The sequence below is a fragment of the Notothenia coriiceps genome, unplaced genomic scaffold, assembly GCF_000735185.1.
Source record: "Notothenia coriiceps isolate Sejong01 unplaced genomic scaffold, NC01 NC01_scaffold00036395, whole genome shotgun sequence".
NCBI lineage: Eukaryota > Metazoa > Chordata > Actinopteri > Perciformes > Nototheniidae > Notothenia > Notothenia coriiceps.
Window position 1 is genome coordinate 909498 of NW_011369096.1, and position 12250 is coordinate 921747.

Below are 12250 nucleotides of genomic sequence, written 5' to 3' on the forward strand. Positions count from 1 at the left end.
GACGAAAAAAAAAGAATTCATTTTGTAAATGTTTTTATACAATGAGGGATTCTCTTTACACTTGTATTCAAGCACTTGCATTATAATTCTCAACTAATAGTCATCGTCAAACCTTTCTCCAGTCAAAATATAATCTTGGGAGAATAGATTTCTTACTATTGTTTTCTATATTTTTCAGATTCTGAAACAACAGAGGATGAAGGTGACCAATACGAGACCAAAGAAGATAGTTGGGATGTTGAGGACCAGGCTGTGCATAAAGGTATCCACCATGTTTTAAGGTGCAATTAATACTTTAGATTTGTGGATTTACTTTCTGTTTTACTGATGACCATTAATGCTACAATAGTTCAACATTTATAGTCATTAATGAGAATCCTGAGATGTAAGGGGGTTAGGGATTAGGGTTAGGGTTACCTGGCCACCTGTGGGCTGCAAACAGTGACCTATTATCACTCTATTAAGTGTTTATGATAAAGATGTTAGAAGTTATATTATTCACATTTACCTGTAATGGTATTTGTATGTATTTCTTTCATTTCATTAATTCGCTCTCCTTTTTTGCCTTATTATGGATATACTGGCTTTTTGGCTGCTAAATGTGTTTACCATACTAGGTTTGTCTGTCTGCATTTGGTGCTGGGTTAGTAATGTACAGTCAGTTAAATCGTGCTTTGGCTGAAAAAATGTGCCTTGTTTTTTACTTAATGCAAGAACCTGATTGCTTTAATGTTTCCTCTTTACATGAAATGCAGTGATGGACACATGTGCAGAAGATGACAGTAGAACACATGGACATGAGGATCACTCTAACGCAACCAGGCAAGAAAGACATGCAAATAAAATAGTCGTTTCCTCAACGACGTCAATGTGCTGATTGTATAATTGGACTAAATTTCCATACTAAAATACAATACTCAGCAGATTGTGAACAAGTAACAAACTACAGATTCAAACAGATTTTGCTTCAAATCCTCTATTTCAGGAGCCAATCAGAGAATTTTTCAAGAGAATCTCCCCCACAAGCCCTCCCACCCCCATCGCCAAGACTCATCAAACGTCCCTCCACCTCTCCAATGCCAAGTCGCTCTGGTTCAACTACACCTATCAACTTGCGGAAGAAAGCTGTTTTGCCAACTGATTACCAAGACACAGTTCCCGGGGAGTTTGAAGAAAAAGTCAAGCAACCAAGATCTCTGTCTCAGAGTAACCCCCATGAGTCACGATCTCAGACTCCACTGAGCGAGTACTCCAGGAAAGAGTTCAATCTCAGACCGTCCCCAAAGCTTACGAGGGCGAGCTCAAAGGTTTTTGAGAAGGTCCGTGGTTTAGAAGAGCGGAGAAGAAGCCTTGATATTCCAGAGGGTTCGATCTCTGCAGGATCCTGGGCAGGCTTCAATCGCGCGGGATCTGTAGATTCAGATGATGGGGGAAGTCGATTGGGTATCTCTAGAGAAAGTTCAAGGGAAGATCTGAGGGAGGCTTTGAAAGAGGATGCCGCTGAGCGGAGATCTATGTTTCGACAGAGAGCTGCTTCCCTCGAGGACAAACCTCGCATCACCCAAAAAGTTCAAGACATTGAGAACAAGTTCACTGAGGAGCTCCAGCGCATTAAGAAACTAGTGGGTAGACCTCATATGAAGAAGTCGTTCTCAACTGAACAGCTCACCCTAAAGAGCAAACAGCGCCAGCCGTTCAGGAAAATCGAACCTATTCCACCACAAGTCCTTCAGAAGCTCCAAGAAAGGGAGCGTGCCCAGTGGGCAAAGGAACAGAAAGAGAAGGAACACAGTTCTCAACCAATTCAGCAACAACAAAAGATAGCAAGAACAGGTTCAACTTCTGTAACCATCAGTAGATTTGGAGAAGTTGCAGGCACCCCAGAGTCCATGCAGTTATCTGACTTACCAGGACAACGATCAGTCAGAGAATTAAGTAGAGTCAGTCCAGTAACGGAAATAGTTCAGAGATCATCGTCACCATCATTATATCATCAACAAAGGGTAGAGTCGCCGTTTCGCAAGGTTGAACGAAGGCCACCTAGTCCACTCGTACAAAGAGTGTCTCGATTGCAAGAATCCCCGCTCTTCCAAGAATCTCTCGGGTCTCAAAAAGATGAGACTTCAGAGAGAAAGACGCCAATTGAGGTCGCATTGAGAAGAATTGAAAACAGACCTGAAAGCCCACTGGTGGAAAAAAGAGTCGACATTGTGGAAGAGCTCTCTCTTCAACCTCCTTTGAAACCCCCGAGGATGTCCCCAGTTACTCCAACGGAGAACAGAATGGAAGTGGATCCAGCTAAAACTGCCATAAAGATGCGAATCCCCGCCATTATTGTTGAAGATGAAAAGATGGATGTGGATGTTCCTGTGAAGACAAGTGAGCCTCAGCAGATCACTGCTAGTGGCAAAGAGGGACGACAGACGAAGACCAAAGGGAAGAACCGTCGCACTCGACCCTTGTCTCCAGAGTTAGGTCAGATTTGTTGAGCTTCTTTCATTTGGCTGTCTGTTGTAGTGTGAAGATCCAGTGTGCTTGCTTTTCATGTTTAACCAACCAATAACTCATTCCTTACCAGAGGGGAATTTCCTCTTATTTGATCACAGGAAAGGAAATGACTCCTGGCTTGTCTTTATTTAACAGACTCTTCAGATGATTCTTACGTGTCTGCTGAAGAAGACCCAATGGAGGCCCCCGTATTTGAGTTTCCCCTGCAGGACACTGTAGCATCTGCTGGTGCAGATGTGCTATTAAGATGCATCATTGCTGGCACCCCAATTCCTGAAGGTGCTGTTGCGTTCGTGTTTAAACAATTAAAAATAGCCTCATAGATTTTTTTTTTTCATTTAGGCAATCAGTACACATATAGCTTTATTTCTGTTCTCTGTTCTCTCTGAAGTTACCTGGACGAAAGAGAATACGGAAATCGCCGGCATTGCAAATTACATGGTGAAAGTGGAGGGGGAAAGACATACTCTGCTCATCAAATCAGCTCAAATGAGTGATGGTGGGAAGTACTGTGTGACTGCTGTTAATCAGACAGGCAGAGCGACCAGCAGCGCCGTCCTTCTAATCAAAGCAGGTACGTTGACTGGGATATCAGAGGAGACTTAGGTCCCTATACACAGTACTGTTATAAGGTGGTTTAATTTTATAAAATAAAGTGTTTATTATTTGCTTGGTTTGTCAAAATGATCAGTTTCATGTAACTAAAATAATGACATGTTTTTTATTGTTTTATTATCAACACTGATGTCTGCCCACGCCACTTAGATGAAATCAGTTGTTATCATAAACTGATCATTTGTATTACAGCCAAAATGGAATCAAACCCCTCCCCCCCCCCCCCCATAAGGACATTTTAAAATATCCTACATATTAAAAAAAAAGTGTACTTAACCTTATAATAATTTTGAATTCTTGATCTTAACAAAACATGTTGAAGGTATCTTCCTGACAATGCATTGTGTTTCAGATGATTGCTCCCTCGTCATTATCTCACTGAGCAAAATGCCTGTGCCATATATTCCAGCTGAACAACCTCACTTATAGTTACCATAGCAACTCAGAGGCAAAACTGAACCTATAAATTGCCCACTGAAGCTTGCTGGCTGCACCCACTGTGAATCCACTATTGTTTGGAGATCACATTTGACAGCTCAGACTGTAATTACATTTTAAAGACCACTTTGTTTTCTTTAATGGATAAAGTCATTGAACTGTTTTTCCATTACGCCGTGCTCACAGTCACCAAAAATAAAGTTTAACTGAAAAAAGCCGATGGATAAGAAAAACACTACACCATGATAATAATGTTGTTAATTTTACAGAGTCTGCACAGGAGCCAAGGGGCAACCTGGGCTTGCCTCGGGATATCAGCAGCCCTATCACATCAGATGAGGAGTATCTCAGTCCCCTGGAGGAAGGCATGGATTTTGGAGGGCCGGAGCTCAGGAAAACTATTGACACACGATTCAGGAAACCCCCTGCATTCCTGGTGAGACTGCACAGAGCTCACTCTGATTCAATATTCAAATTGCCCTTACCTTTTAGCTTATTACTTTTATATTTTATATAAGTATATTTACTCAACTGCATTTTGATGGTATGGTGCAACATATCAAGGGATGAAATTTGACCCTCAAATTTCATCAAATATTCAGGTAGAAAGCATCTTTCACCTTCTAACTTGTATTACATGCCCCACAGGTAACGATGTGTGATCAAGCTGTTATTGAAGGACAGGGAGTCACCATGTCTGTCCGAATGAGTGGACAACCCAAACCCATGCTCTATTGGTAGGTGCCCCTCCTTCATCCAACTACTTCATCACATTGCTTGCATGGGAAACAGAAAAGACTTCCTCTGTGTCATAAACCCAGAGCAAGCCTGCTGGAGTGCATAGTTTGTTCTCGGGCATGCTGCTTTAATGCATCAGTTATAAAGGAAGTGGAAGATTCATGTTTATTGCCGCGCACTCTCAAGGCTGACAGAGAGAGTCCTAATAGGAAAAAGGGAAGAATAACAACACACTTTCTCCATTCTGCACAGTGCACAGAAACACAAATGTCTTGTTAAACTAATAAGCTCCTAGACAACTATCTAGACTGCACATGCCATGCTTAGGGCATCCAAAAAAGAAACAAGGGGGATTGCACTTCCTTACAATGGCTGTCCTTTAGTGTTTGTAGGACGCTTCCTTATGTGTTCATTCAGCCAGTGGTACTTTAATGCTGCCGCTATAGGGCAGCATCCGGCATTACTTCTATATTTGTATTATTGTCAACAAATCCAATGAAGAGACCCAAGCCTCACATATCTTATTCCTCTGTGCCATAAAGCTCTGTAGTTGTTAAGAAACAATTCAAAACACATCAATAAGCCACCCTTAAACAGGTGGCATGCTCTCTCATTCTTATAGGTGTTGTTGTTGATTTTAAGGTAATCCCACATACACCATTCTGCTGCTGTAAATATTCACTAGTGGACAGTCTTTAGTGTTGAATGAAAATGATCATGATTCATCAGTCTTGATTATCTATTGGGCACAGCTTGCTACCTTTCTCCATTTTGCTGAGAAGTTGTCCCCTGTTGCCTTATCATTAACAGGGAATACACTGGGTCTGACAAACAGTGCTTCCCACACTGACAATTGAATTTTCGGGGAAAAAAAAGGTATTTATAATGCCTATGATATAAGTATTTAATATTGAATTGTTCTCACTAATGGAATGAATTAAATATGAAAAGTAGCAGCATTCGTAGGAGAGACAAGCTGACAAACTGGGCTCACACATTTTAGGTCATTCAGACATCATACAAGTGATATGAGGAGATGCTTACACAATGTTAATTTGAATAAATGTCTTTTGAATCACCATCTATTGCTGGATTAGGAAGCCCAATGTTGATAGAGCCTACGGCCAAAGGAAGAAAGCATTAGCAATATTACTAAGCAGGTTTGTGTGTGGCGACAGTCCCAGGTAAAATTACTATCGCCAATTTCTGGGAAGTGAGATCCCAAAAAGTGCACTGCTCTATCACTAGAGAAGAAGCAGAGATCTTTTCAATTGTAGCTTTAATATAGCAGACAAGAATAGGCTGGACTTCACAGGCAGGTTCTGTCATTGGAGTTAGTCATGACCCTCGAGAGACAATAGCAAAAAAAGAACCTGCTAAGCATATTGTTGGCAGGATAATGTATCCCACCCCCACCCCCACCCCCTTCATACCAGCCAGAAGAGAGCATGTTGTTAAATAAGCATGTGCTTGGTCATCTTTCATTATATAAATTAAGTTTAAAAAAAGCTCTGAGTGGTTTATGCGTGATTCATCTCTTGTTTTAAAACAAAGCAGCCATTGTTCCCCTATTTCTACTATTTTGTAGGCTGAGGGACAGAGTCACAGTAAAAACAGGCCCACGCCACATTGTACGAGAGACAGAAGACGGCAATTTCGAGATGACCATCAAGTCGGCTGTGAAATCGGACTCTGGGATTTACACCTGTAAGATCATTAATGAGTATGGGACGAAGCAGTGTGAAGGAAGGCTCGAGGTAAAAGGTACGCTTCTTTTTAAAAGTCCAGGAATTATTCAGAACGTACAAAACAATCATGACCAGTGACACAATTCAGGTATCACTAAACAGCACTCTTTAGAAAATGTCCTGTATTTGCTCCCAGCTCCACCAGTTGAGCCAGGCTTGGCTGTCATCCGCCCGGTCAGAGACATCACTGCCAAGGCCGGGGAGACGGTTCTGTTCGAGTGTCATGTCATCGGACCCAAGGACACTGACGTGGACTGGCTCTCCGACGGGAAACTGATCCAGCCCGCATTGCTCAACTGTAAGATGCACTTTGATGGAAGAAAGTGCCGGCTGCTGCTCAACTCCGTACACGAGGACGACAGCGGCACATACATGTGCAAACTCAGCACTGCTAAAGGTAGGTGTCAGGAATAAATGTCACAATATCTCTAATGAGAAAAAGACGATTTCTCATCAACAATTCAAATCAAAGTTTAGTAAGATTTTATTAACCGATTACTCAAACTAAATTCATAATTAAGTATAACAGTAATGACGCATTATCGTAAGCAGACCCGGATTTTTGCATCGCAAGGAGCCCCTCTGCAAAAGCCAATGGGGTTTTTGCATTGGATTTTAGAATGCTGCATAATATTAGCTCTGTGGCAAACACTCGTTTATGATTTTTACACGTTTTGTTCAGCAGGATAATGTCCACACATTAAAACCACTTTTATGTTTTATATGCATTAATGCAATTGTCAGCATTAAAAAGCTAACGTTAGGCTATTTACTAACCACATCATGGTTGCCTGACTTTACATCACTACTGCTTAGCTAAAGGAAGCTAATGTTCTGCGTGATGACGTTTACTTTTGTGTTTATTGGCATATTTGATGTCGTAGCACAAAACGTGAAAAATCTCTCAAACTTGTGTTATTGATGTTATTTACGCATCAAACCTCAAATGCGTTCAAAAAACCATTGACTTTAAGGGAAACGAATGGTGTAAATTGTCAACTGATTTACAGGTTTTAGGACTCATTCCTGCACCAACCTATTTTGACTTTCATTAGCTCATTCAACCAATTATATGTATCTCTAGAATAGAAACTGACTTGAATGGTTTTGTTAATTTGTTAATTGTTAAAAATGATTAAATAGGGTTATAGGTACATGATACTTATAAAGTGTGTAGTTATTTCTCCATTATATTGAAGTTTTATGAACAAAAATGATGTAATTGCATAACTCACAGCCTTGCTTTCTTACCACCTGATTTGACTTTAGTTGGTCTCTTTTGCTTCTTCTGAATTGACATTACTACTCTCCAGAGGAAGTGACTTCATGTGGCAAACTCAAAGTCATCCCTTCAATTGAGCCTCTCTTCACCCGTAAGTTGGACATTCTGGAAGTGATCGAGGGGCGTAATGCTCGATTTGACTGCAAAGTCAGCGGGACGCCGCCCCCTAAGGTCATCTGGAGCCACTTTGGTACGATGCACTTCATAAGTTATGCACCTACTGTAGCTGTATCACATATCATCTTAACCCAGCCTTTTTACCTGTTCTAACCCTTTTCTTTATTATCTCTGCCTCTGTTGATTTTGTGATTTGTAACACACTTTCTATCTAAAGGGATGTATTAATACAGACTCTTATCTTCTTTTTAGACCATCCGCTGACAGAAAGTGAAGACGTTAGAATTCTTCGGGAAGGCGGTCGCCACTCTCTGTTCATTTCTCATGTGACCAATGAGGATGAGGGTTTTTACACCGTCATAGCCCGTAACAACCACGGAGAGGCAGAGAGCTCAGCCGAACTTTACATACAAGAACCGCGGCCCGCTATCTCCTCACAGATGTAAGAGTTATTCTTTGGATACTGAGCCATAGCTCTTGTGTATTCCATTGACTGTCTATAAATGTTATTTTATGCCGTAAGAGACATACAGGGATATTTCATCCTCTCTTCCCTTTAGGGCTAAACTGGAGAAGATGCCATCGATCCCGGAGGAGCCCGAGGTCCCGGAGAATGAGGTGGAGCGTTTCACGATGCCGGACTTCATCAAACCGCTTTACGACCTGGACGTGATCGAGGGGAAGGAGGCGGTGCTGAAATGTAAAGTGGCTGGTTTGCCGTACCCCACCATCGTCTGGTTTCACAACGGCAAACGGATTGAGAGCACCGAGGACAGAAAGATGACACAGTGTAAGGGCTTTAAAAACATGGTTAACATTCAGCCAATGCTCAGGCCTGTAATGGGTACATAAGCCTTCACAAAGCAAATGCACTCTGGGTCATTTCTTTCAGATGCCTAATATTTAGCTTTCTTATTATTACAAGAATGTTTTCGGCAAGAATGAAAATAAACTATAACTGTAACAATTTTAGCTAACACATTGATAACATTATATTACAAAAATAAAGGTTTATGTCAGTATGAATTGTATAATATTCAGACTTATACTAACCATAATTTAGACAAATAATTTTGGGATCAATAAGAATAAATAGAAAATGTACTGTATTGAATTTATAATGAATGACATATATTTGAAATTCGAATACAAAACCCTGTATATAAAAACGATGATAAAGATGCTAACTGGCCAGTATACCCAACTTCGTATAAATTCCTTTCCCTCCTGTAGTTCGTGACGTCCACAGCCTGGTCATCCGCTCCGTGTGCCACGCCCACGGCGGAGTCTACAAGAGTGTCATCTCTAACAAAGTCGGCAAGGCCACCTGCTACGCTCATCTCTATGTCACAGGTGATTCTCATACAAACCAACAACTTGAACAAGCAGATTTGTTTCGGACAAAGGCGGATCAGAAACATTTCTAATCTTCTAATTCCACTGTCATCATCTCCAGATATACTCCCTGACCCTCCGGATGGCACTCCAGTGATCGAGTCCATCACCGGGAAAACCATCACCTTAAGCTGGAAGAAACCAAGGAGGCTGGACCCTTCCATCGGTACGCAAGAAAGATGATCGAATGTATTTGTTTACCAGATCAAATGTGTCAATTCTAATTTATTTTAAATGATAAATATATATTTTTTAATATTTTGTTTTAAGCTTCCTTTGGAGTTTAGGTCACGCAATTGTTTTGTTGTTGTTGGATTGAACAAGAGTAGTTGTGAACACTGTGTTGTTGCATTTTGCAAAAGTTTTCCGTTTCAGTTTATTCACAAAACCAAAAGAAATGGCACATCTTGATCATTCTATTTGAAGCTTGATAACAGGGGCCCAGATACTAGGAAGACGGTCAGTTAATCTCTTTTACTTTGGACCTCTGCAAACCACACTGGAGCCCGTACATTTGTAGTTATTTTATAAGATACTTTTTCTTAGCCTTCATACATGCACACATCTCCAGTATATGTGAGGGAAAGTACACTGGAAGGTCACAGAGTCTGTTGTTAAGCTTATAAACATAGACATTGTGAAAGCTGTAACATTCGGTAAGGTTCAGAAGACAAACTCCCTGTTTTTCTCTACAGATCCCATCTCCCTGATGTATGCCATCCAACAGCAAGCCCTGGGCTCCATCCAGTGGACCATCATAGCTTCTGGCCTGAAGGAGACCACCTACATCATCAGCACCCTCTCCAAAGGGGTGCGCTATGCCTTCAGGGTCCTGACCATCACCTCCAAAGCCTTCAGCAAACCTTCCCCCAGCACCGACTCGGTGCAGCTCCTGGACCGAGGTACACTCATTCATTTCTTTATGAGAACCCATCCATTCATCAGTGCGCTCAAACCGTTTTTTAAATATATGTTTGTACACTTTGGTTCTCTTCTAGGCCCATACCTCCAGGAGGCTCCAGTGATCATTGATAAGCCAGACATTGTGTATGTGATGGAAAATCAGTCCGTCGCCATCACTGTGACCCTCAATCATGTCAACGCTGCCGTCCTCTGGAAGAGGTATCAGTGTCTCTTTTGTCAAGTTTCTACTATTATATATTATTTTACATTTATTTTACATTCATGTAATTTTCCTGTGATATTTCTTTCCACCATAAATAATTTATATATTTATATGCATGCATTGTTTTATTTAAAATGTGATTTGAACATTACAAATCAAATACAAATTGTAAAACGCTTCAACTGGTATACCCACAGGTGTATACAAACACTGGAATGCTGTTGTATTTGTCGTTTTCCACAGAGTTTGGGGCTAACATAGTTACATGTTATGGCGTTATGTCATTCAAATAGGAAATACATGTTATTGTAATCTATCAAAATTAAATGATGTGGCTTTATTTATATAGCCCAATATAACAAAGAATACATTTGTCTCAGGGAGCTTTACAGTTTTCACAGATCAACTAAACATGAATGACAGTGTTAAAAACATAATAAAACTACGACATAGACAATCCAAGTGACAGTATTGATAATGTGGACACATATAAAATAGCATATATCGTCATGACTGAGTAAAAATATGCAATTGAAATAGTAAACAAAATGTTACTGATTACAAAGTTGATACTCCTAGAATTTCCTTTCAGTCAAAAGATTAAAGAATAAAACATTATGTTATATTTTTAAACTTTTAATAAAGGTCAGTGTTCAGTACTGCCTGTTGCACTGATTTCAGTTTTGTGTTCAGGGCTTTTTTATTTATTTATTTACCAATTGAAAACATTTATTAAAAAAGCAATCAAAATAAAAATGACTTTAAAGAACTAGTAAAGAAATGTATTTTTTATTACATATTAAAGGTGGGGTAGGTAATTTTGGAGAAACCAGCTGGAGTGCACTAGAATTTGAAAATACACAAACGGAAAAAATCTGCAACTTCCTTACAGAGCCCCTCCTCCAACACACACGAATGCGCACATGACCAATGAGGGCACGAGATAAGTTTGTGCACAGATGGAAAGCTGACAGGCAGGTAGGCCATCCAGTTATTTAGCCGGGCCAGTTTCTCAAACTTTCCTACCCCACCTTTAAATAGGGAACGTAATAATCTCAAACCATTTGTTGAATTAAGTATTCATAGTGGGCTGAGTGTGTGAAAGGATAGTCTGGGAGTAGGACTGACAATATAAATACAGTATGACAGTGCATACAGGCAGCTGTTTGATTATAAATATCAAAGATTCCAGAGCAGTGAAGTCTATTATTGTGTCCTGACTTGCACTCAACCAAGACCCCTTACACCTGCCCACTGTTCACTCACTGCTCTCCTAACTATGACATGATTAAATATAACTTGTAAACCCTTCTCCACAGGAGGGGAGCGGTCCTCTCCAGCAAGCCAGGCCTGTACGAGATGACCATGCCAGATGATGACCAGCAAACGCTGAAGCTGCTTAAAGTGAAGAGTGCTGACATCGGAGAGATGATGTTCGTGGCCTCCAACGACTTCGGCAGTGAGAGCTGCACCTTCAACGTGGAGCTGGCAGGTGGGTGGGACACTGATTCATATACATTGGGGCAAAAAAGTATTTAGTCAGCCACCAATTGTGCAAGTTCTCCCATTTAAAAAGATGAGAGAGGCCTGTAATTTTCATCCTAGGTATACCTCAACTATGAGAGACAAAATCAGAAAAAAAAATCCAGAAAATCAAATTGTCTGATTTTTAAAGAATTTAGTCTTTCAGCATGACAATGATCCCAAACACACCGCCCGGGCAACAAAGGAGTGGCTTCGTAAGAACCATTTCAAGGTCCTGGAGTGGCCTAGCCAGTCTCCAGATCTCAACCCCATAGAAAATCTTTGGAGGGAGTTGAAAGTCTGTGTTGCCCAGCGACAGCCTCAAAACATCACTGCTCTAGAGGAGATCTGCATGGAGGAATGGGCCAAAAATACCAGCAACAGTGTGTGAAAACCTTGTGAAGACTTACAGAAAACGTTTGACCTCTGTCATTGCCAACAAAGGGTATATAACAAAGTATTGAGTTGAACTTTTGTTATTGACCAAATACTTATTTTCCACCATAATTTGCAAATAAATTCTTTAAAAATCAGACAATGTGATTTTCTGGATTTTTTTTCTCATTTTGTCTCTCATAGTTGAGGTATACCTAGGATGAAAATGACAGGCCTCTGATCTTTTTAAGTGGGAGAACTTGCACAATTGGTGGCTGACTAAATACTTTTTGTCCCCACTGTATGTATCAACTGAGGCAACCCAAAAGTAAATATATTTTCTTATCAAGAATAATGGAGGGCTGGCATTGAATGCGTTTACTT

At 40.5% G+C, this 12250-nt stretch overlaps 1 protein-coding gene across 1 annotated transcript in view; it reads left to right on the forward strand.

The window, feature by feature from the left end:
* The first annotated feature begins 1023 nt into the window (after window positions 1–1023).
* LOC104963627 (striated muscle preferentially expressed protein kinase-like) overlaps window positions 1024–12250 on the forward strand; it is a 17103-nt gene continuing 5876 nt past the window's right edge. Inside the window, exons 1-15 of the mRNA XM_010792238.1 lie at window positions 1024–2475; window positions 2644–2787; window positions 2900–3082; window positions 3831–3997; window positions 4210–4298; window positions 5888–6063; window positions 6184–6444; window positions 7361–7519; window positions 7699–7888; window positions 8007–8236; window positions 8680–8799; window positions 8903–9007; window positions 9537–9743; window positions 9840–9963; window positions 11287–11455. Coding sequence (XP_010790540.1) covers window positions 1077–2475; window positions 2644–2787; window positions 2900–3082; window positions 3831–3997; window positions 4210–4298; window positions 5888–6063; window positions 6184–6444; window positions 7361–7519; window positions 7699–7888; window positions 8007–8236; window positions 8680–8799; window positions 8903–9007; window positions 9537–9743; window positions 9840–9963; window positions 11287–11455 — 3723 coding nt within the window. The 5' untranslated portion in view covers window positions 1024–1076. The remainder of the gene's footprint in view (window positions 2476–2643; window positions 2788–2899; window positions 3083–3830; window positions 3998–4209; window positions 4299–5887; window positions 6064–6183; window positions 6445–7360; window positions 7520–7698; window positions 7889–8006; window positions 8237–8679; window positions 8800–8902; window positions 9008–9536; window positions 9744–9839; window positions 9964–11286; window positions 11456–12250) is intronic.